General features: G+C 42.0%; 1 protein-coding gene across 7 annotated transcripts in view; it reads right to left on the minus strand.

Annotated features, from left to right (window-relative positions):
* TAF1 (TATA-box binding protein associated factor 1) overlaps window positions 1-25,672 on the minus strand; it is a 90,783-nt gene that overhangs the window by 59,667 nt on the left and 5,444 nt on the right. For 5 of the 7 annotated variants that reach the window (XR_014136909.1, XM_081794211.1, XM_081794213.1 and 2 more), the window contains exons 2-21: window positions 23,379-23,969; window positions 22,278-22,392; window positions 22,015-22,131; window positions 17,816-17,935; window positions 16,457-16,698; window positions 15,836-16,054; window positions 15,222-15,440; window positions 14,672-14,879; window positions 13,259-13,435; window positions 12,639-12,766; window positions 12,432-12,539; window positions 12,134-12,307; window positions 11,496-11,669; window positions 11,161-11,265; window positions 8,670-8,870; window positions 8,355-8,496; window positions 7,392-7,522; window positions 6,644-6,724; window positions 703-852; window positions 416-535 (exon numbers count right to left, since the gene is read on the minus strand). Coding sequence is in view for 6 of the 7 variants with exons in the window: in XM_081794211.1 (XP_081650337.1) it covers window positions 416-535; window positions 703-852; window positions 6,644-6,724; window positions 7,392-7,522; window positions 8,355-8,496; window positions 8,670-8,870; window positions 11,161-11,265; window positions 11,496-11,669; window positions 12,134-12,307; window positions 12,432-12,539; window positions 12,639-12,766; window positions 13,259-13,435; window positions 14,672-14,879; window positions 15,222-15,440; window positions 15,836-16,054; window positions 16,457-16,698; window positions 17,816-17,935; window positions 22,015-22,131; window positions 22,278-22,392; window positions 23,379-23,558 (3,111 nt within the window). In the remaining variant the exon portion in view is untranslated. The remainder of the gene's footprint in view (window positions 1-415; window positions 536-702; window positions 853-6,643; window positions 6,725-7,391; window positions 7,523-8,354; window positions 8,497-8,669; window positions 8,871-11,160; window positions 11,266-11,495; window positions 11,670-12,133; window positions 12,308-12,431; window positions 12,540-12,638; window positions 12,767-13,258; window positions 13,436-14,671; window positions 14,880-15,221; window positions 15,441-15,835; window positions 16,055-16,456; window positions 16,699-17,815; window positions 17,936-22,014; window positions 22,132-22,277; window positions 22,393-23,378; window positions 23,970-25,672) is intronic. The other 2 variants (XM_081794214.1, XM_081794212.1) reach the window with 1 other exon arrangement.

Genomic DNA, 25,672 nt, shown 5'->3' on the forward strand with positions numbered 1-25,672 from the left:
TAAATAAATAAATAAAAATCATCCAGGAGCACCCTAATGGCTTAGTCAGTTAAGTGTCTGACTTCGGCTCAGAGCATGATCTCACTGCTCGTGAGTTTGAGCCCCACCTTGGGCTCTATGCTGACAGCTCAGAGCCTGAAGCCTGCTTCAGATTCTGTCTCTGTCTCTGCCCCTCCCCTGCTCGCACTCTCTCTCTCAAATATAAAAAAAAAAAAAATTAGAAGTTTAAAAATCACCCAAAGCGGGTTAAACAGAAAGCTTTGAGAAAGCTAACTCCTGAAAAAGTATCCAAGATCCAGTATACTACAACCTACACCACAAAATTATCCACATAGTTCCTTACATCTGCCTCCCACCTTTTCCCTCTATACACAAAGCCCCTAGGAAACTCAAAGTTTCCCTCTTCCATACTCACCTCTTCCTCAGGCACGCCAAATTTACGTAGAAGCTGCTTGGCATTTTTCAGAGAAAGGCGACGGAGATCTGCATCTGTTCCTGTCACTGTCTTCTTCACGGGCTGAGGCTCCTTATCATCCTACCTCAGACATAAAACAAAACAGACAAGAATTGTAATAAGCAGAATCCCTTATAACAGGCATCTAAGTCATCCTGTCAGTTAGGTGTTTTCCAGATCCTCCACTCCTTAACTTCCATTTCTTCCTCCCTTGATATTTTAGCTTCTAGGACTTCAGATAGTCTCACCTTCTGCTGTGTTGGTTTGTTTGGAATCTTGACATAGGAGAATCCTTCACCACACCCTGTAGGATCTGCCACCCCAGTCACCTCCAGGAGACACTTGCCCTTCATGGCAGCAATGAAAGCCCTTGTGGTGTTCCAAGGAGCAGTGCGAACCTGAGGTACAGAAAAAGATTCTAAGGACTGTGGGAAATGTGCTCTATGTCTAGCCATACTTAGAAGGTTGGGGTGCCTGGGGGCTCAGTTGGCTGAGTGTCTGATTCTCGATTTCAGCTCAGGTCATGATCCCAGGGTCATGAGATGAACCTGGGTCATGGGATGGAACCTGGGTCAGGCTCTGCACAGAGCACGGAGCCTGCTTAAGATTCTCTCTCTCTCCCTCCCTCCCTCCCTCCCTCCCTCTCTCTCTCTCTCTCCCTCCCTCTCTCTCTCTCTCTCCCTCCCTCCCTCCATCCCTCCCTCCCTCTCCCCCCACCCCCTGCCCCTCTGCCCTGCCTGCTCTCTCTCTCTCTAAAAAATAAAAAAATTGGGGCGCCTGGGTGGTTCAGTCGATGGAGCATCTGACTTCTGCTCAGGTCATGATCTCATGGTTCGTGAGTTTGAGCCCCATGTTGGGCTCTGTGCTGACAGCATGGTGTGTGCTTCGGATTTTCTCTCTCCCTCTCTCTCCACCCCTCCCCTGCTCGTGTTCTATCAAAATAAATAAATGAACTTAAAAAATTTAAAAAAGGAATTTAAATAGAAATCAGGATGTCAGCCAGCAGAAGGAAGAATATGTGGAACACTGGGGTACCCTTCAGTCTCATATCCCTTGGGATATACTGAGAGTTCTCAAAGATAGTGTAGCCACCCTCACGATGCTCAAAGAGGTTACACTGATGATGCATTTGATTGCCCCATTGCTCAAATGGCTTCTTTAGAATGACCAACATATTCTATAATTAAGTGATAAGCATGCTTTACAAAACACTGGCCTTAACTCTAGCAGCACCAAACCACAGGTGCTTGAACCACAAGTCCATTCTACCTCTGCCACTGGTTTGATCAAAAATGTCTGTCCTCTTCTGGGACCCTGAATAGGATTTACTGACTGCTGCCAAATAAAGACAAGAGGAATGTGCTTGTCCACACAGACCAGTTAAGAGTACATACATGATTAGCTACAAAGTAGCCACTTCTATTCAAGATTCAATCCTGAAGGCTACTTAACAAAATCTTTAATTTCTGAAATTCTCAGATATCCACTCATTTTTTCACTCCAACCTCAAAAGAACACCACGACTATGTTTCTTCACTCACTCTGACCTCACTACAATCATTCACTGATTTAACAAGTATTTTTTGAACATCTACTATATTCCAGGCACTACTTTCTCATGGATCTCCTACTAGTGAGGAAGAGACAAATAACCAACCAAATTCAATACCACACCACCAGTGCACTGACAGAAAAGTAAAAAGTGCTACCTGTACATTAAGAAGGGAAGAGTGATGATCCAATATGAGTAAAGGGGGGGAGTGAGGACAAGAGTCGGGGCAAGCTTCCAAAAGAATACAAACTGCAGGGGCGCCTGGGTGGCTCAGTCGGTTAAGCGACCGACTTCAGCTCAGGTCATGATCTCGAGGTCCGTGAGTTCGTGCCCCACGTTGAGCTCTGTGCTGACAGCTCAGAGCCTGGAGCCTGCTTCGGATTCTGTGTCTCCCTCTCTCTCTGCCTCTCCCCTGCTCATGCTCTGTCTCTCTCTGTCTCAAAAATAAATAAAAACATTAAAAAAAAGAATACAACCTGCAAATGAAGGTAAGATAGTAGAGGAGTGTCGAGATCATATTCTAGGTAGAGGGAAAAGCAGTTGCAAAATCCCAGAAGGCAACAGAAAGAAATTTAGGAGACCAAGTGAACTTTAGCATATTTGGAGCTTAGAGTACAAGATGGGCAGTGGCAGGAGATGAGAGGAGGTTAGAATTACATACAAGACCCAAATCATGTAGCTCCTCGTAAATAACATAAATAGCTTCTAAAAGAAACAAGGACCCAAAGGAAGTCTTTGGGCAAGAAAGTCATATATATGATCAAAATTTTGTTTTAATTTTTTCTTTTATTTTTTTAATGTTTATTTACTTTTGAGAGAGAGAGAGTGTGAGAGAAAGAGAGAATGAATGGGAGAGGAGTAGAGAGAGAGAGAGAGAGAGAGAGAGAGAGAGAGAGAGATTTTGAAGCAGGCTCCAGGCTCTGAGCTGTCAGCACAGAGCCTGATGTGGGACTCGAACTCACGAACGAGATCATGACCTGAAGTTGGATGCTTAACTGACAGAGCCACCCAGGCACCCTTTAAATTTTTAATTTAAAAGGTCATTCAACTTAAAAAAAATGGTGCTGGAATAATTAGACATTCATATGCAGGAAAAAAAAACCTTAACCTATACCTTGCATCCTATACAAAAATTAACTCAAAATGGATCTAAATATAAGATCTAAAACAATAAAACTTTTACAAGAAAACATAAAAGAAAATCTTTGCAACCTTGAGTTAGATAAAAATTTCTTAGATATAATATCAAAACCACAAGCAACAGAGAAAACTGACAATTTGGACTTCTGCTCTTCATAAAACACTGTTAGAACAATTAAAAGACAAGCCACAGCCTGGGAGAAAATCTTTGCAAATCACATACCCGATAAAGGAGTCAGACCTAGAATGCATTAGAGAACTCTCAAAACTTAGTAAGAAGAAAATAAGCAACCAATTCAAAATAAAAGCGGACTTAGGCACCTGGGTGGCTCAGTCAGTTAAGCATCGGACCCTTGGTTTTGACGCAGGTCATGATCTCACAGTTCATGGGTTCGAGCCCTACATCAGGCCCTGTCTGCACTGACAGTGTGGAGCCTGCTTTGGATTCTCTCTCTCCCTCTCTCTCGCTCTCTCAAAATAAACAAACATTAAAAAAATGTTTTAGGTGGACTAAAGAGATGAACAGGGGCACCTGGGTGGCTCAGTGAGTTAGGTGTCTGACTCCTGACTTTTTTTGGCTCAGGTCATGATCTCACAGTTTGTGGGTTTGAGCCCCGCACTGGACTCTGCACTAGCAGTGCAGAGCCTCCTTTGGATTCTCTCTTCCTCCCTCTCTGCCTCTCCTCTGCTCGTGCGCTCTCTCTCAAAATAAATAAACTTAAAAAAAAAAGAGATGAACAGACACTTAAGCAAAGAACATATCTGGATGGTAAATAAGCACATGAAAAGAAGCTCAACATCCTTAGCCATTAGGGAAATGCAAATGAAAACTGCAATGAGAGACCACTTGAAATCTGATGGAGAGCCATGATAATAATTTTTTTAAAAAAGGAAAAATAGGGGCGCCTGGGTGGCGCAGTCGGTTAAGCGTCCGACTTCAGCCAGGTCACGATCTCGCGGTCCGCGAGTTCGAGCCCCGCGTCAGGCTCTGGGCTGATGGCTCGGAGCCTGGAGCCTGTTTCCGATTCTGTGTCTCCCTCTCTCTCTGCCCCTCCCCCGTTCATGCTCTGTGTCTCTCTGTCCCAAAAATAAATAAAAAACGTTGAAAAAAAAAAAATTAAAAAAAAAAAAAAAAAAAAAAAAAAAAAAGGAAAAATAACAAGTGTCGATAAGCATGTGGAAAAACTGGAACTATCATACACTGCTAATAAAAATGTAAAAATAATTGAAGTCACTGTGGAAAACAGTCTGGCAGCTCCTCCAAAGGTAAAACACAGAATTACCATATGACCCAGTAATTCTACTTTTAGGTATTAAACCAAGAAAATGTGTCCCTATCAAAATTTATACATACATATTGATAGCACTTTTATTCATAACAGCCAAAAACAGGGGACAACCAAAATGTCCTCTCATAGGTGATCAGCTAAACTGTGATATTATGGAGCACTACGCAGCAATTAAAAAGAACAAATGATCAATAACCTGGATGAATCTCCACATAATTACAGAGGGAAAGAAGACAGATGAGAAAGAATATATACTTTCAACAAATGATACTGGAAACAGAATATCCATGTGCAAAATACTGAAGCTGGACCTGTACATTACACCATATACAAAAATTAACTCACAGTGGGACAAAAACCTAAGTGTGTGAATTAAAAATATAAAACTCTTAAAAGAAAACATAGAGGAAAAGCTTCATGACACTGGAATTGGCAATTTCTTGGAAATGGAGCCAAAAGTATAAGCAACGAAAGAAAAATTAGATAAATTGGACTGTATCAAAATTAAAAACTTCTCTGCATCAAAGGATACAACAGAATGAAAAGGCAACCTACAGGATGGGAGAAAATATTTGCATAGCGTGTACCTGATAAGACATTAATAACCAGAATATATAACGAACTCCTGAAACTCAATAACAAAAAAACAACCTGACTCAAAAAAGGGCAACGAACTTGAATACACATTTCTCAAAAGAAGATCTACAAATGTCTAATAAGTATATGAAAAGATGCTCAACATCACTAATAATTAGGGAAATGAAAGCCAAAATCATAATGATATATCACCTCACACCCATTAGCACGGCCACTATCAAAAAAATAATAACAAGTGTTGGCAAGTGTGGAGAAATTGAAATTCTTATATACCATTGATAGGAACATAAAATGCTGCGGATGCTTTGAAAAAAACAAAGTCTGGAGGTTGCTCAAAAAATTAAAAAATAGAACTACCATGTGTTCCAGTAATCCTCTTCTGGGTATATACACAAAAGAACAGAAAATAGAATCTTGAAGAGATATTTGTACAATCACATTCATAGCAGCACTATTCACAATGGCTAAGAGGTGGAAGCAACCCAAATGTCCATCAATGGTTGCATGCATAAACAAAATGTGGTGTATACATATAATAGAATATTATTCAACCTTAAAAATGAAGGAAATTCTGATATATGTCACAAGACGGATGAACCTTGAGGATACTATGCTAGATAAAATAAACCAGTCACATAAAAACAAATACTGTATGATTCCACTTAGCTGGAGTACTTAGAGTAGTAAAATTCATAAGAGACAGAAAGTAGAATGGTGGTTGCAGAGGCTAGGGAGGGAGGAATGGGGACTTGCTGTTTAATGGGTAACAGAGTTTCAGTTTTGTGAGATGAAAAGAGTTCCAGAGATTGGTCATATGATGGCGTGAAATATACTGAACGTTACTGAATTGTAAACGCTTTAAGGTTAAGATAGCAAATTTTATGTTATGTATATTTTACCACAACTAAAAAAATGAAAGAGTACTTATTGTACGAGTCCATTTATCTAAAATTCTAGAAAACGTGGGGCGCCTGGGTGGCACAGTCAGTTAAGCTTCCGACTATGGCTCAGGTCATGATTTCGTGGTTTTGTGAGTTTGAGCCCCACATCAGGCTCTGTGCTGACAACTCAGAGCCTGGAGCCTGCTTCGGATTCTGTGTCTCCCTCTCTCTCTCTGCCCCTCCCCGGCTCACGCTCTGTCTCTGTCTCAAAAATATATAAACATTAAAAAAATAAACAAAATAAAATTCTAGAAAATATGAACTGATCTATAGTGACAGAAAGCATCAGTGGTTGTCAGGGCACAAGGAGGGTGACGAGAAGGGAGGAGACAGAAGAAAGGAATTTCAAAGGGACACAAAGAAACTTTTGGCGATGACAGATATATTATCTTGTTATGAGGATTCACAGGTATACACATACATCAAAAGACAAATTGTACACTAAATATGTGCTGCTTATAGCATGTCAACCTTATCTCAATAAAGCTGTTTTTTAGAAAAGGATAAATGGGGAGTGCCTTGGTGGCTCGGTCAGTTAAGCGTTGGACTCCTGATCTCAGGGTTGTGAGTTCAAGCCCCACGTTGGGCTCTGTACAGGGTGTGATGCCTAAAGAAAAAAAAAGAAAAGGACAAACGGGAAACACTAATAAAAATCAGTGTAAAGCCTTACCTCATCATCAATCTTCATCTGGAAATCTTCCTCATTTTCTTCTTCTGGAGCAAAAAAGGACTTCTCACCATAGCCAGCATCCTGAAAGAGCACAAATCCACGCATGTAAACCAATCAATAAATTAGAAAAGACAGAGTACAAATTTCACTAAGTACCAAGTATAGAATATATGAAAGTAAGTTTCTGCACAGAGAATAGATTCTGTAAAGTCTTCAATGTATCTATCACCATTCTACATCCTTATTACACTTCAGGGTACTTGCCAGCTGATATATGGATAGGTAAGACCCATAAAAGAAGACAGAGGTGCTCATTACTGCAGACTCAGTAACTCAGTGGTCTAGCTGCGCTGTCCCACCCCAGATCTAGGGGATAAGGACACTGTGCCTTCTCGAAAGCACATGTCTGGCATCATCATCTCAGCCTACCTGGAAGGCCATGGAAAACAACTGAGAAGTCTTCCCTGTTTACATGCCTGTCTTACAAAGAACGAAGCTTAAAGTCACCACCCAAATGGATGCAACAATATGCCCTAAGTCCCTCATTAAGCCTTCCCGCTGATACTCAGCTACACTGTAGTTTTCCTCAGCACCAATGTACACCGAGTTCCTCACATAGTTTGAATTTTCAAATAAATGGTTAATAATCTAGTAACCATCACTTCTGAGTCAGTGGGGATAGGCTTCAGCCTCATCTCTCTGGGAACGATCCATAGGCAGAGGTAGTACCCAAGAGGAAAGTGTTCACCTTCAGCCGCTGCTCTGCTGCTATCATGCTGTAATAAGCACAGCACTGCTCTGGAGACACCATAGCTCTGATCTCCTCTTCAGTTGGTAAACGAAAATCAGATTTCAGCACCCACCAATTTGAGTCCATCCCTAGAAAAAGCAGAGAGAATGAGATGGTACTGAATTCCTAAGGCCCTTTCCTCGGCAGCAAGAAGGATAACAAACAGGGGTGCCTGGGTGGCTCAGTCAGTTAAGTGTCCGACTTCAGTTCAGGTCATGATCTCATGGTTCGTGAGTTCAAGCCGCACGTCGGGCTCTGTGCTTATAGCTCAGAGCCTGGAGTGTGCTTCAGATTCTGTGTCTCCCTCTCTCTCTGCCCTCCCCCACTCATGCTCTGTCTCTCTCTTAAAAATAAACATTTTCTGGGGCACCTGGGTGGCTCAGTCGGTTAAGCGGCCGACTTCAGCTCAGGTCATGATCTCGCAGTCCGTGAGTTCGAGCCCCGCGTTGGGCTCTGTGCCGACAGCTCAGAGCCTGGAGCCTGTTTCAGATTCTGTGTCTCCCTCTCTCTGACCCTCCCCCATTCATGCTCTGTCTCTCTCTTTCTCAAAAATAAAATACACATTAAAAAAAAATTTTTTTTAATAAATAAACATTTTCTAAAAATTAAAAAAAAAAGAAGGATAACAAACCAAGACCAAACCACGCAATGTCCCATAAGGTCTAGCCATGAACTCCAAAGAACACCCCTGCTGCTAGGTTCCCTCCATCTCATGTAAGACATCCAACACGCAGTGAACTTCTTGGTAGGCCAAATCAAAAAGTAATCAGAGCCTCCATCATTAGAAGATTTGCTACTTCCTTCTTTTGATGACTATCAATTTCTAATTCTGGTAGTTACATACTGATCCTTTAACTGTGAGCCTGAATTCTTTTCCTGGAAAGAGGCGAAGAGAACAAATAATTAGGCGCAACTGATGACCTGTGCGTTTGAAGTCAGCGCAGAGCTTTAGCCTCTTCCGGATGCTACTTTCTGAGTGAGAAGGAAAGGCTTTTTTGATATCTTCCATTCGGATCCGCCGTGGCCGATCTTTACTCTTCCAGAAGAGGCGGTAAATAAAAACCTGCCCAAAAAACAAACGTTTTTCATTCGGCAAAATAAAGGAAAAATAAAAGTCCTTGCCAGGGCTCCTTCCCCTGCTACGCCCCTATGTGTTTTGATCTTTCCTGATGTGCCCCCAAATCCACATACCCTATTATGTGCACCCGGACCCCCTCCCTATTCTCTCATTCTTACCTGGAGAAAGTCTCGAATATGTGTATTAGCCCTTTTGGAGTTGGGCCCAGGAACTTCAAACAAGGGGCACTGCTGGCCGACCACAAAAATATCCACTAATTCTCGAATATAGTAACCTTGTCTTGTTCGAATGATAAGGAAGTCCGTTTCTGGCATCTTATGAAGATAAATTGGGGCACGAAAAAGATTGTTCTCAAAGGCCTAACAAAAGTAAAAACACAAAAATTATATACAGAGAAGCCCTAGGAAATTCAGTGAACAAATGAGAAAGGAAAATCAAGCTTGTTTGCTCTCCATCCCCATAATGCCATCTAAAATCTCTCCAGTAATATAAACAAACTGTAATATGGAATGTCAAACAGGACTAGAACAGTAACTTTTTACCCACTGGCTGCCTTTAAGAGTCAGTAGTAGGGGCCCTGCCTGGGTGGCTCAGTCAGTTAAGCTTCCAACTTCAGCTCAGGTCACAACCTCGTGGTTCGTGAGTTCGAGCCCTGCGTCAGGTTTTGTGCTGATGGCTCAGAGCCTGGAGCCTGCTTCGGACTGTCTCTCTCTCTCTCTCTCTCTCTCTCTCTCACTCTGCCCCTCCCCTGCTCGTGCTCTGTTTCTCTCTCTCTCTCAGAAATGAATAAACATCAAAAAAAAGAGTAGTAGGGAAACTACAGGATTTGGATTCAGATGACACTGGCTCTGCTACTCACTGTATGAGTATCTCTGAGCTTAACTGTCCTTATCTACAAAACAGAGATACTTTAAAATGCCTATAGCTTGTAGGATTCCTGTGATTATATATGAAAATCACCTTATAAACTAACAAGTATTCTATTACAACCCTAGACCCCAGTATAGCCTGACATAGTATAAGATCGAAACATTTGTTAAATAAGTTAATAAAATGACAAAAACAAAAATAAATGAAGGCATGCTGGAAAGACAGACTAAATACACAGGACAGAAACATTTGACAGAAACATTTGAGCTTCTTTAAGTAGCAGCCATATGGGGATCAACTGTCACATGAAGCCTGTGACTCTAAGGAAAGACTTCTCAGAAAATCAGACAGGAGGACAGAGAGACCTTCAATGTATGGATGAGTATAGAAAATTCTAAGTGGGGGAAAAAAAGAAAATTGTAAGTGTGAAATGGAGAGGAAAAACAGCATTACAGAAGATAAAAAAGGATCTTCAAAAGACTATAAAAGTAGTCACAGAAGAAAAGGAGGGATTGGTAGAAAATCTCAACAGAATGTGAACAGGGAAAGGAAAGCCAGGAAAAGTATAAAGATAATACTCAAAATCTGGTAGGAAATGGACTATGAATGTCAAGGATAAAGAAAACAATGGGCTCTGCAGATGCTTTAGGGGAATAAGCAATAGTAGTGATAGAATGTAACTAGGATTAGGGGCGCCTGGGTGAGTCAGTCGGTTCATCATCCGACTTCAGCTCAGGTCATGATCTCGTGGTTCATGGGTTCGAGCTCCATGTCAGGCTCTATGCTGACAGCTTGGAGCCTGGAGCCTGCTTCGGATCTGTGTCTCCCTCTCTCTCTGTCCCTCCCCCGCTCGTGCTCTATCTCTCTCTCTCAAAAATAAATAAACATTAAAAAAAATTTTTAAGTGCTCAAAAAAAAAAAAAAAAAAGAATGGAACTAGGTATAAGAGGAAGGAAAATGGTTAAGACTACCAAGAGAAACTAGGTGGAGGACAAAACACAAGGTAGTGCTAGAGATGTCCTCACATCATTGTGTGTGTGCCTCTGTACTTCCCCTTAACAAAACATGTATAAAGCTAGGTTACCAGAGGGCCTCTCTACACCCATCAGAACAAAGAGGTAGGTAAAAATACTTCCACCGTAGCCAGGGACTATAAATGGCATGGTTCAGGTGTGGCTTAATACTCAAAATGACACCAATAAAAACATACCAAATGTACAGAGACGAATTAAATATTAATTAACTACAGTAAATTATTAATCCCATTTTGACTCCCCTATGCCACCCAGATGTTTCTGGATTTCTTACCAGTGTATATTTTCAAAAAACTATTTCAAATTTAGTTTACAACATTATTAGGAACCAGTTTTAATAAAAAGACCAAGGGGCGCCTGGGTGGCTCAGTCGGTTAAGTGGCCGACCTTGGCTCAGGTCAAGATCTCGCGGTCCGTGAGTTCGAGCCCCGCGTCTGGCTCTGTGCTGACAGCTCAGAGCCTGGAGCCTGTTTCAGATTCTGTGTCTCCCTCTCTCTGACCCTCCCCCGTTCATGCTCTGTCTCTCTCTGTCTCAAAAATAAATAAACGTTAAAAAAAAATTAAAAAAAAAAAATAGACCAAAAGAAAATTGGATGATTATAATCATTTGGGATCATACTGATCACCTCCATACTTGATATATAAGCAGTACTTCCATCAACTAGAGTTGGTTCTTTCTGGGCTGATTAGCGCCTCACCTGTCAAGGTCCTTAGGAAAGAATTCTAACAGGAAAGAATCCCTTACCTGCAGTAATTGGCCAGGATGGAGAGAGCCCAGGAAAGGAGATGTATGGCAGTAAACCGTTTCTCCGTATTTACAATCTGGGGCTCCAGGATCTTTTCCAGGTTTCTATTAGGAACACAGAAGACCCAGCTACTATCACAGAATGTAATCAATAAGCCTACACAAAATACTCCTCGAGCACAGCATTTCACTAATATTACTAGCTACAAAAAAGATACCATTTCTTTCTCAAGATATTTACAGTATAAAAAAGACAAAATACACGTTTGCGAATTATTGCTGGATACCTAATTACAGCTATATTGATAACAAAGATTTTCTGAGTAGAGACTCACCCTCTTGTAGTAGTTCTTTATCTTGGTTGCCATGCCAACCTGCATCATCAACGGTCCATTTTCTTCACTGTATTCTGCAAGAATAAGATCTCCATCTTTGCCTGTGAGGTCCTGAGGTGTGCGCATAAAAAACATCTCTCCGCCACCAGAAGCTTGTCTCTCTTGTTCTCTCATCTGCCCAAAACAAAGAGAATACAGTCCAGCTCCCGACAGCACAATGACTACAAACTGATGCTGCTCACTCTAAGACAGTGCCACCAAAAATGATTTTACCTTGCCTTTTATTCCAACTTCACTGCCAAAAGTTTCAAACATCAAGTTGAAACTGCGAACACTTACTATCCCAGCACCTAGATACAACTTTACATTTTACCTTATTTGTTTTGTCTAAAACTACATCTATAGATTTTGCTGAATCATTTTTGAAAGTCGCACTCGTTATGACACATCCCCCTTAAGTATTTTCATGTGCATCTCCTAAGAATAAGGACATTCCCCTAAATGAGCACAATAACATTCTATCACATCTGAGGAAATAGTAATTCCCAAATACCATCTAATAATATCCAGTCCATTCCCTGAATTTGTACTCTAATGTCTTTTATAGCGATTTTTTTGTAACCAGAGTTCAATCATACCTTAGCCTTCTTTTTGATGTGCTTTAGCAAGGGCTGGACTGAGTGGGGACCTGGCTGAGATAGCGCCCCAAAGGAGTATTTCTTCAGAGGTGGGCGATGGAACTGCCGAAGTTTGATGGGCCCCATGTGGGTAGGAAAGAAGGGCTGTCGTAACTCCACGGCAGGAATTGAGTGCTAAGACAGGAAATACACAGTTCAAATTAAATACTAACTTCAGCCTACGCAAGATTTACCCACATCCTCCATCAAAACAAGGCAGCAGTTCCCATCCATCATAGAAAAAAAATGCTACCTTTACCTGGATAATGTTTCCTCCAAAGGTGCCACGAAGACCCTGTTGCTTGGGGTAGTAATACTCATCATTGGAGAGATTCCATGGATCTTTCACTTCTGGCTGAGACATGTTCTAATGATAGGACATCAAATAAACCTTAGTCAGGCTACCCTTCTCCATTGCATTTCTTTGTTCTTCTGAACATCCCAAGTCCCTTTTCCATTCACAGACCTGCTGTGGTTCTTCCTTGATGACCCCTGTTTTCCCTAAGAGAATTCGACTCTTCTTCAGAGAGGATTCCTTCTTACTCTCCTTGGAGGGGGAGTTAGAGGTGGCCTCTTCCTTTTCATCAGGAATTTCTAAGGATGAAACAAAAGTCACTCTGGAGATGTTATCCCTGAAGACTCACCTTTTCCTACGGATACCTTTACGCTTCCTACCCAGATCTTTTATCGTATCCCAGACCACTTCTAGGCACTCTAACTGAATTACACTCCTAGAATCTCAAAGGTACTACTTTCCAATGTTCCTACATTAGGAGTTTTCCCTAAGCAAAACAGAAATACTAGGCACTAACAGCCACAACTTTGCTCTCTCAAACTGCTACCTAGAAGCTCCTAGTCTTTTTATTTTTACTTATTTTTTCAAGTAGGTTTCACACCCAATGTGAGACTTGAACTCACGACTCTGAGATCAAGAGTCACATGCTCCAGCCGACTGAGCCACCCAGGTACCCCAAGAAGCTGCTAGTCTTGGACCTGCCCAACATTTCTGATTTCCCCCTGCCCTTTGACATTAGCAGCAAGCTGTCAATTATGGAGAGGGAACACTGGCCCCTACCAATATCATACCCAAAATGAGGTTCTCATCATTGGGATCAAGTGTCAAAACAGGAGGCTCTAACAGCCGGGGCATAGCCTGAGCATCCCAGATGATATGGTCCTCCCAGCGTCCATACACCAGCTCCTCATTGTCAATGGGAAAGATGGAGTACCAAGGCTTGTCATCATCCAGGGTGGCTGCAAAACCTAGTCAAAATAACAGACAAAACATTTATTCCCCTTTCAATCATGATTCCAGCAAAGGGAAGAGAAGCAAATGGTAGTAAAGTTATTCATGTGGCTACTTGAAAAGGAACCTAATGCACACAGTATATTTCACACTTTTAAAGAAAGCTGCAGACAAAATGTTCATTCCACTATTTTTTAGAAGAATCAAAGTTTAGGGGCACCTGGGTGGCTCAGTCAGTTGAGCCTCCAACTCCAGCTCAGGTCATGATCTCATGGTTCCTCAGTTCGAGCCCTGCATCAGGCTCACTGCTGTCAGCACAGAGCCCACTTCAGATCCTCTCTCCTCCTCTCTGTCTGCCTCTCCCCCACTCACGCTCTCTCAAAACTGAATAAACATTAAAAAAACAAAGAGTCTCATGCTCTACTGACTGAGCCAACCAGGCACCCTCCACTTCCATGTTTTTTGAGTTTCCCATGTTATTAGACATTTTAACGAAGAACTTTGAATGATATACAATATTTGTCAACTGAAAAGCACAGTGTACGACACTGTCTATAGAAATGAGCTCAACTGGGGCACTTGGATGGCTAGTCAGTTAAGTGTCTGACTTTGGCTCAGCTCAGGTCATGATCTTGCGGTTCCTGAGTTTGAGCTCGGGTTTTCTACTGTCTGCACAGAGCCCACTTCAGATCCTCTGTCTCCCTCTCTCTGCCCCGCAACTCATGCTCTCTCAAAAATAAACATTTTTTAAAAATGAAAGAAATGAGCTCAACTACACATACACACAGAAGACAAAAAAACAAAAACGAAGTACACCAAAACGTTAATAATTGATCATCTCTGGATAGTAGGATTTATCAGTGATTTTTGACACTGTATTCTATTTTCAAAGTTTTCTATGTTAAGCATGGAATACCTTTTTTTTTTGCATATTTAAGGAGAGAAAAAGCAAATTCTAGAATAATAAAGACAAAGACAGAGGGGCTGGCTTTGAAAACAAAAGTATAGAGATAAAGCACTGTTCTAGTTCAGAAAGATCTTTAACTTCAAAGTGGTTTTCCCATTTTTTTCATGAGAAATCAGAGTCCACCCTAGCTTGTTAATAGTTGTAAAGATTTATTATGGACTAGAATCAGGGCTCAGATTGAAAACATTTCACCATCCCTCGGCAGCAGAACAGAGCACAGCTGGGCCCACTCAGGACGACCAAGATGAAGGGCAGTGTGCTAGACACAGCTGGCACAGAAACACACCTTGCTGGACATTGTAGGCCATGGCATTCCTAGTCATGCTGGAAGGGAGCCAGCCCGCCAGGCTTGCACGCTGAGGTTTCGTCCCTTTGTGTTTGACATCCTCCCCATCCCAAATGATATCATCCTCCCAATGCAGCTGTGTTACCATCAGGAAGTTTTCATCAGCCAGAAGGTCAGTGCCACCGTTCTCCTCAAGTTTCCTAAAGTCCTACAGAAACAGGGAAGGAACAACAAATCTCTGAACGGTCTCCGGTCAAAGTTCTCACTCCAAATCCCCCATCGGATACAATGAATGTAGTCCTCAAGAGAAGAACCCGATGATAGAGCAACACCGGCTCCTCCTCCTCCACCTAGCCTAGCACCGCACTCACTCCACAAACAGAATCTCTGTGATGGGGCCTAGCTGCCAGGGTGATATGCTGTAACATGCAAAAGGCTTCAACACCTCCATCTCCCACCGAAGACACCCTCCCCAACCGAAAAGCAAAGTTAAGTAAAACTGACAGGGCCCTGGGCACAGATTCCTTTCTCAGGTACCAGTGTCACTTACCTCAATGATTCTACATTTTATCACAGGTTCATGGTCCATCTTTCTCAGTTTGAAGCCATAATCAAACCCACTGCCATCTTCAGGGACACCCAGCATATCATACCACAGTCTAGCGGGCCCATAACGCCACTCAGCCACTCTTGGTTTGGTATCTGTCACTTTATCTATGTCTCCAGTTGACTGGGAAAACTTGGACTCTACAGGAGCCATCATTGTAATCTGTAACAGAACAGAGTAGGAAGGGAGGAGGATTTCCTGATCCCAGATGTCCTAAGGCTACAGGGAGTCCACAGTCAGGAGGGGAAGTCAGAGGGGCCATAAGGATGATTCTTCAACAGGACTGGAATTAGAATGTGAATAATGGAGCTATATCGTGACACCCTCGGCCTATCATTCAAACTTTCCTACCCACCAGTTTGTATACCACCAGGTGCCTGTCTTCGGTACTTTTCTATTATAACAGGGAAGGGACAGCCACTAAGACTAAACTCATGATTACTCACTCATAATTGGCACAGGACTTTGCTAAGGTGCTATTTCCAATTTAGACATAAGCTAGGGAGAACCCACTGTTCCTCTCTTAGACCTCAATGCCAGGACTCTATTTTGCCTACTTCGTCATCAGAGAGACACTGCTCGGGAGGTGGTGGTGGGGCATAGTCATAGTTCCACAAAGACTTCTGGCTGACTTCTGCCTCTACTGAGCACTCCACCTCCTGGATCTGCTCTTCCTGTAACAGCTCACGGTGCTTTTTCTTCCTCTTTCTCCGAGCACTCCGCCAAACAGATGGGACATTCTTCCCTGGTCCAAAAAGACGTAGGAAGCGTAACACCTAGAACACAGAACATGCTACTATGTCAAAGGCTCCATATCCCATAGGAAAACAGTGGTGTCTGGGTCTGCAAACTCCCCTGAGGGGTCTACTCAGCCGTGGGGGAGGGACCAAGGAGTGCTGAACTCAGGTTTATAACATCTACCAAGAAAGCAAAGAAGTATCCCTTAATAATTTGGACTAGTTCTTTTAAGACGACAAGGACAATTTCTAATGAGAACCATATAAATCACATGTACTATCATGAATGCGTACAACTTTTTTTTAAAAAGAACCAATACAATGTCACTGAATAAGGAAACGTAAATCTCATCCATTCGATATTCAACATCTTAACAACAGAACTCAGTATTTTAGAAGAGGTCAATGGTTTGCAACTTGGGCATTCTCCACAGAAAGTACCTTCCCAGGCCGAAATTCCGGGAAAAGTTCTGTGACACTCGGCAACAGCTTGGTGGCATCATGCTGCATAATCCCGGCCAATGGTAGGGTCAGCTTTCCATCCTCACATTCTGCCTGTGTTGCTTCCTGAGGTCCCATCTCAGATTCTGAGTCAGAGGAACTACTGAAGTCCACTTTCTCTGAGGCCAAAGAGGAAGGGGCAATGATGGAGGGCAAGATGATGCCTTCTCCATCCTCAGACACTGCAACAAGGAAGAGAAACCCCTTTGGCATGTAACTGTGAGCATATCTCCTCCGACTCAGCCAGTACCCAGTCTAGGCTCTATGCATGGCTCGGTGGCAGGGGGTATAGTTCCAAGCACCCAGATTACTAGTATGCAACCCAGAAAACTCACTCCACTCAGTATCTCCCACCATCCCCAACTCACCTTGTACCTGGTACCCTAGGGTTGTGACGAGAGAAAACAAACACTATTACTACGTTCACTACTTTCTATACATATATTAGGTTAAAGGAATATGACCAACAGCAAAATTAAATAACACTTTTATACCAATCAGGCCTTGTAATTTGCAGTTCGGGGGCCCATAAGCTGAAAAAATTTTTTAAGCTCACAGGAGAATAATGAAATTATGTAGCATGAAATCAGATCTATGACATAAAGTTAACAGATGTTACTTAGCCTGTAGACTAAAAAGGAAACAGCTAAAACTCTAACAGGAGGAATTTAGGTTAACATAATCCCCAAAATACAGGAGATCAAAAGACACTGCTCTTCCCCAATCTCCTAGCCTAGGATAGGACAGGGTTACTACTGTGGCAGACACAGGAAAGGTGAGATGATCACTAAAGCCCTTGCCTTGGAAATCTCTGAATCTGGCAGTTGGCTCTAGATGATTATAAATACACATTCTAGTGTGCCCTCCCCATTTAATCATTTCTTTTAAAGAGAGTCATCTAAACAGGTCGGTTCCAAATACCGGTATACAGATCAGCTGCATCAGGAGTTATTTGGAGAACATTTTGAAATTCCTGGGCTCTATCCTGGATCTTTGAATCAGACTCTGGGATGAGAGTCAGGAATCTGTATTTCTTTAAAGGCTTGGGATGACTGGGATGGGCAGCCAGATTTGAGAACCACTGACCTAAACTACATTTTCTCCAGTGCCTGTTAAAATACTGTTGCCAAATGTTTCAAAAGTAACACTTTCTTTTACCACTGAAATTGTAGGAATCACTTCCAGAAGCAGTACCCTTTCCTAGCAGCTGCACTTTTACAGCTCCCTATAGGTATGCCAAAAGCCTCGACCTATGAATGCAAGTTGCTCTTTGGACAAAAGAAGACAGTCTCTACTTACCACTGGTAATAGCATCTTGGTCTTTATCCTTCTTCACTGGTCCTGGAGGTGGAGGTGGAGGAGGCATCAACTTGCAGTCAATGTCTTCACAATCAGCATCATAGTCGTCTTCATCATAATCTAATAAAACCAAGAAGGTGATCACCTCAACATCCAGAATGTCACACAATAGCCCTGAGTTCCTCCATCACACAAGAATTTAAAGCAGCACGTGAAAACACTATACAGACCCCTTAAGAACACACAGGAGATGTGGCTTCTGCCTTCAGAAAGAGATGTCACGGTATAATATACCCAAATGCTATAACACTATGTCTACCTCATACAGGAATTGAGCTCCCAAGAATGGTTTAAAAACATGTGTTCCTTCTCCTGATCAAATCCTATTTGATTTTTTATTTTCATCCTGCTCCATCTCATAGTTCAATTGAACCTTCTTCCTTCTCTGTCAGTTTCCTTTGAGGCTGGACTTTTTCTCTTCTCACTTCCCAAGTCTTTGACACATTTTTTACCTACCTTCTGCAGTTGTGTTATTCTTTTCACTGCCCTTTAGCCACTGGCATCACTCAGTACTTGATGGTGAAACTCTTTTATTCCTCTACACAAGCTCCGTTCCCTTACTCAAGAATCACCCATATCCAGATTAAACCCAAATCTGTAGCTCTTGCCCTGACTTAACCCCTCTACAATCACACCACCATGTTCTGCTGCCTAAAGAACCTTTCCATTCAGATATTCCACAACTGTATCTGTCATCACATTGGAATATCCTTACCACTTTCCAACTCCCTTTCCTTTCTGTCTACACCACCTCCATCCTCATTTTCCCAGCTTATGATTTTAAGTCTCCTGTCCTCTCCATCAATCTCTTACCCCCCCAACACACCTTTTCCAATCAACCATTAACAGTGGTCATTATAGCAACTTCCATTTACTGAGCTCCCATTACGTGCCAGGTATTTGTAGCTATTTTATCTATAATCCTCCCAACCACGTTGGCAAAGTAGGAATTATTCTGAGATAGTGAATTGACTTACTCAGGATCACACAGTTTTAAGTGACAAAGTTAGAATCCAAGGCTGGCTGAACAACAAACTCTTGTACTCTTCCCAATGCACTTCCTCACTTACCCAGTCCTACTCATGTTTTATCAGCAACTCTCTAATTTAATTCTGCTTAGCATTTTCCACAATTGTCACCTTACTCCACACCTTTACATAGGTGTAGAGTAACTTGACATCTAGCCTGCAAGAAGTCTCCAAGTTTGTCTGCCCCTTTACCCCTTTTTTTAGTTTTCATTTATTTTGAGAGAGAGACAGCGTGAATGGGGGAGGGGCAGAGAGAGAGGGAGACAGAGAATCCCAAGCAGACTCCGCACCGGCAGCCCAGAGACCTATGTGGGACTCAAACCCACGAACTCACGAGATCACGACCTGAGCCGAAACCGAGACTGGGACACTTAACTGACTAAGCCACCCATGCTCCCACCCCCCTCCCCCACCCCCCACTTTACCCTTTTTCTAATCAAAACCCCAAAGCCACAGGTATCACTTTCCATCTCCACTTAGGAAGGAAATGCAATTAACATTTACAGAGCATCTACCATGCCACTGTACTATGTAGGTGCTTTCACACCACATGATAATAAACTTAAATTCCCACAAAAGAGTTATTAATTAATGAGGCAGGTTTTATCATCTTTATTGCAAACAAGAAAACTGAAGGATTATTACAAATCCAAGCCTCAAACACTGAGCAATTTTCCCAGGTTCAAACTAAATATGAAGCTGGGGGTTGAAGCTATCATTCTGATTTCAAAGTCCATTTTCTTTCTTTTCAACTTTATTTACTTACTGAGAGAGAGAGAGAGAGAGAGAGAGAGAGAGAGAGAGAGAGAGAACGAACCAGCTGGGGAAGGGCAGAGACAGAGGGAGACAGAATTCAAAGAGGCTCCAGGCTCTGAGCTGTCAGCAGGGAGCCCAACATGGGGCTCGAAGTCACAAACCACGAGATCATGACCTAAGCCAAAGTTGGATGCTTAATCGATTGAGCCACCCAGGCACCCCCATTTTCTTTTTATTATACTACCCTTACTGCACCAATCTATGCTGGTTTACAACCTTTTATGGCATCAAATCCCAAGTGAAGGTGCTGTCAAATTGTTCAATCAATTCTTGCTACCTAGCAGTATGTTTTCCACTCCTTTCAAAGTTTATTTATTTTTACTAATCTCTACACCAATGTGGGGCTCAAACTCACATCAAGAGTCACATTCTCCACGGACTGAGCCAGCCAAGTGGCTCTCCACTCCTTCTAAGAAAACCTGCTAGCCAATTCCCCCCACACTAGTCACTTACTTCTACCTCCTAAACCTTTAGACAAGCCATTTTTCCAAACCAAAATGCCCTGCTGCTCCCTCCCCATGAAACCCTTTCAAATTTTTGCTCAAAATTCACCTCCACGACATCTCTTCTAATGACCTCCACTGACTTCCAGCTATTCCACAGAAGCATCATTGTAAATCAGGCCACGTGCAGGGGCCAATGTCAGAGGAGGAGGAAGCTAGGGGCATAGATGAAGGCACCTTCATTGGACAAGACAACTTGGAAATGAGTATCCCAGAGTACTAACACTATCAAATGCAGCATCACCCTTTTCCAGGAGGTTAGCTCATAAAACCCAACTAGGAAACCCCCACTCATCTTCTTCCTTAACATCCCTACCCAAGACAACAAACCCAAACCTGAAAATTACAATAATCCCTGAAAATCAGAGCTGCTAAGTCAGGGCACTTAGTTATGATATTTGTCTTAGACAATATCAACCTCTCAAAATGAAATACAATACTCCATACAGAAATTGAGCTTGTAGCTGGCTTATGTCTTATTATGAATAATTATGCTTTGTACTTGTTTATTCCATCTTCCTCAAATGATAAGAATATCCCTGACAGTAAGACCTGTATCTTCTATTTTTCTGGGTTACCTCTTGTGTATGTGGTAGTTAATTCTCCTTAAATTATATAAGCAGTTATATAAGCAGCATTGAAGCCCATTAACTGGTCCTGAAATCTGATTCAAAGAGGTAAACAATGAGCAACTTCACACAATATGTTAGGCAGTGAGAGGTAGTGTAAGGCAGTGGAAACAATGAATTACATATGTGTCAACTACCCTTTAAAAGTTGCAAAAATTAAAAGTCAAAAAAAAAAAAAAAAAAAAAAAAAAAAAAGAACCATGATCAGTAGCTCTAGGTCCCAGACCACAGAAGAAAGCTCCTCAAGATCAGAAAATGGATTTTATTATCTTCATACCATACTGTCAGTTTATAGTCCATAACAGGTGCTCGATAAATGTCTAGTGACCTGACTTGAACTCGTCAAGGTCTGTCATTAGCTAACTTACAGAACTTTTACTAAAGTCCCACATCTTATTAAAGTCAAAGCCCAAGTTTTCCTTATCTATGATGAGGTTAAGAATAAATAATCACTAAGACCCCTTTCAGCTTTGATTGATTCTACATGTAGCACTTTATACAAGGGAGAAAAACCTATATTGTGAGCAAGCATTAGGTGCATTCTGTCAGCATACAGGTGGTGAGTGATTAACAGAAGGTGAGCCAATAAATACATGTGCTCATTTATACAGGGCATAGTATATATTAATCCTCCTTGAACTACCAAGTCCCTGAGGGCAAAGACTGTGTTTAAATAGCATCTGAAAACAGGGGCGCCTGGGTGGCTCAGTCAGTTGACTGTACGACTCTTGATTTCAGTTCAGGTCCTGATCCCAGGGTCATGGGATCAGGCGGCACGTGGGGCTCCGTGCTGAGCGGGGAGCCTGCTTGGCATTCTCTCTCTCTCTCTAAAATAAATAAAATGAAAAAGCAATTTTTAAAAAATAGCATCCAAAACAGTGTCATGAACTTAAATACCAGATGATAAAGAAAGTGTTATCATCCTGACTTGGCGTTCACCAATAATTTGGGAATAACCAGTATGAGGAATAAAAGCCTGAATATAACACTGCCCCAGAACACACACACAAAAAGGACAGCGACTACGTAAAACTGAGCTGACAAAGAGAGAGAAGCAAAGGATGGAGAACAAGAACAATGGCAGAAAGCATACACAGAAACAAAATGGACTACACAGCAAGAAAATGACCTGGGATGCTCTACTGAGGACACTAAAGAATCACCTGAGTGGCAAAGAGGCTGCAAACTCCCCATTGTCTGCTGATATCTTCGGCTTTCATCTTCTGCTACCTCATTGATGTCTGAATAGTCCACAGCATCTTCTGTACTCCTGATCCATCCTACAAATAAAAGCAGAGGCCGGGGGAGCAGGTATATCTCAACTAAGAGCAAGTAACTCTCACTCCCAATAATTCCCATTGAAAAGTGCATATACAGTAAGTGGCTAGCCTCCTCCTCCACCTTACTCCCCATGACCCAGACTTACCTTCATCATTTACAAGGACACCATCAGTCCCAGTCAATTCTTCGTTTGCCGTGAGTTCAGTGATCAGGCTGCCAAGACCCAAAGCGCCCAAGCCTGCCAAGTGCTTCTTACATTCCTGAAAAAGGGACAGCACTAGAGTCAAAGATAACAATTAAACCTAAGCTTCCCACACAAAGCTTAGGAACATCACATTCAAGAACTGTAAAGTATATCTTCCACTAAACTCCACATTGATCAGATCTTTATGAATATATATATATATATATATATATATATATATGCATATATATATATATATATATATATGCTGTCCAATTTCATCACCATACTTCAATATAAGAAAAGATTATTCAAAGAACCATCAAGTCTAAACAAATGGAACAGTTCTCTGATTAAAGGTTAAGGCAAATCACTGGATTAGAAAGGGAAGACAACTTTTTTTTACTACCTTTTGTGTGTCTGCGTGTATGGCAGAAGAATATTGATCAGTGTTTTCTCCTTGAGAAAATGAACCGAAGTCAAAGTAGGCAAGGTTCATTTAGGCACAGGAAACAATTCCATGAATGTCAGTGAGCAGGGGAAACTACCTAAGAAGTGCACTGCGCCAGAAGAGGTCTGCCCCAAATAATCCGAACATTCACTGTTCTAAAAACTGAGGCTTGGACTACATGATCTGTTGCAGGTTAGGTCCAATTCTCTGGCTCTAGAACCACGTCAGGTGAATGATGTCAGAAATGCAGTTTCAAAAATCTTCAAAGTTCTCATAGCAACGGTTTAAAAACAATGTCACTAGTTACGCTATTTTTCCTGCTGCCTTGTTAGGATGAATATTATCCCCCAAAGGCCCCCACATCAGCGCCCCTGACCTACGAGGGCTAGCCTACCATTCTCTCTTCTCCCTACCCTCAAACAGAACCAAGCCTCCCCACTCTATGTTATGCACACTCTAGTATGACAGTGCCGGCTTGTTTCCTCTCCTGTCTTACGTTAACTGCGCCGTCTCCCAGAGACTCTCCCCTAAGCACCCTCTACTGTCCTCAATCTTACCTGCTCCCCTGAACTGCACCACCCCCAACCCTATCCCCACGCCCACGCCCTCACATCATCCAAGACGCTTTCCCCCTCCAGCTGCCCGGCTCCATTGATGTTGCCAAAAAGGAAACCGGTTAAAGAAAATGGGCCTCCTCCCGCCGAATCTTCATCGCTGTCTGTGTCAGACATGATGGCGGTCGTAGTGTCACTAGCTGCTGCGGGTAGCAGCAAATCCCAGCCGGGTCCCATAGACCGGAAACAAAAATATCAGTCGCCCAGAAGTGACTTAGAGAGCTCCTTGATCCAACCAGGCCCTACCGGAAGCGGAATGGGGGGGAGGAGACGGAAACCGGAAAGACCGGCCGTCCTACGAAAAAGGAGAATTTGTTTCACTACTTTACTAACGGCTTTTGATTCGACAGTACACGATCAGGAGGTTACATATCTCGCAAGCGGTTGGTCAAAGGAACGGTTGGGTCCCGCCCCTTCCACTTATCGTCACGCGACCCTTCTCAGAGCCTTGGAGTGCTATGGTCCTTCTTCCAATTAGGGGGAACTGCCTTGGTGACGGGGCACGTCTTGGTAAACCGCGGGCGTCCACGACAGGGTACACGGAAGTGGAGGCTAGAAGTAGCCCTGGGTGTCCCGCTTCGCTGTTTCCTGTCAAGAAGAAACTGGCCGTGAATTGCACTGTGCCAGAACTACCTTTGCACGTTAGTTGTTTTGAGTTACCATTTCCCCATGGAAGTGGAGTCCTCCCCCCGCCCCGTTTTTTTTCGAGAAATGTAAAAACGAAAGAGTAGAATGAACTGCCGACCCCCACCTGGATTCTTAATTGTTAACATTTTTACAGGGTTTTTTTAAAATTTCTGAACCATTTGAAAGTAGGTTACACAAATATGGGATTCCCCAGCCCTAAAAATAGACGTTCTTCTACATATCTACAAAACCATTATCGCATCTTTAAGTGCGATGAGTCTTTAATTCAATATCACTTAACATACAGTTCATATTTACATTTCCCCAATTGTCCTAGTTGGAGCATTTTACACCTCAAACCGGGATCCGCTCAGGGTTCCCAATGCGCGGCATTTGGTAATTTCCCTTCAATCTTAATCCAGAAAACACCAGCCTTTTCAAAAAAATGACACATTTTTTTAAGAATCCAGGCAAATTGTCTTGAAAATACTCCGTTTTCTGAATTCGTCTGTTTCTTCAACTTGATTTAGGTTCAATATTTTGCTGGCCACCAGAAGGCACAAATGGTTGTCCCAGTATTGATGATGCTATATTTGAGCTCAGAGCCTGGAGCCTGCTTCAGATTCTGTCTCTCTCTCTGTCCCTTCCCTGCTTGCAGTCTGTCTCTCTGTCTCTCAAAAATAAATAAAACATTAAAAATAGTTTATAAAAAAAATTACTTGAATCATTTTTTTCTCTATGGATTTGTTTCTGTTTGTATCCAACTTTATGATTTGCTTTTATTATCCATTTATATAATTTAATTTTTAAACTATGTAAATTTTGACATGGTTCAAAGTCTATGTAACTATGTAAAAACTATGTAACTGTACTGTAAAAACTATGTAACTATGTAAGTATGTAACTATGTAAAAAGCTATTTCCATTGAAGTCTTGCTCCCAGGCCTATGCTCTCTACCCCATTCCCAGCCACTCCCTTTAAGTAACCATTCATTAATTTCTGGGTTATCCTTCCTGTGTTTATTTTTTTATTGAGGCATAATTGACATATTCTATTAGTTTCAGGTGTACAATATAATGATTTGGTATTTGTACTTCCTGCATTTCTTTTTTACAAAAATAAGCAAATGAGTACACATGTTATTTCTGCTTTTTCATTACACAAAAGGTAGCATACTATATATACTCTTTCACCTTGCTTTTTCGCTTAATAATTTAGCCTGGAAATCACAGTGTACCACTTAATAGCACTCTTCCTCATTCACTTTTATGGCTGCTTAGTACTTCACTGCATGGACGTCCCTTGGAATGTGAACAGTAGTGACATTTCTAGGCCAGATGACAAAGATCTGCCAAAACCTGCATAGTAGCTGAGATGCTGCACTCTGGTAGTGAAAAGTTAGGAGAATACTTTTGCTATCCTAATGGTTAAGGCAAAAAAGCAGAATGGAATATGTTTTTAAATGTACTTTATACTGCTTGGCTGCTTGTGCTTAAGGAAAAGCAGATTCAGCAATAGGTAGTTGGAGGATTATAGAATGGGGAAAGAGGCTTCAGATACTATAAATATTAAAGATGCTATTCTTGACTTAAAATGTGGTTTTGCATAAGTTTACCCAGCAATTCCCAGCACTCCTAGGTATATACACAAGAGAACTGAAAAC

Source organism: Panthera onca, chromosome X (assembly GCF_046562875.1).
Source record: "Panthera onca isolate mPanOnc1 chromosome X, mPanOnc1 haplotype 2, whole genome shotgun sequence".
NCBI classification, from domain to species: domain Eukaryota; kingdom Metazoa; phylum Chordata; class Mammalia; order Carnivora; family Felidae; genus Panthera; species Panthera onca.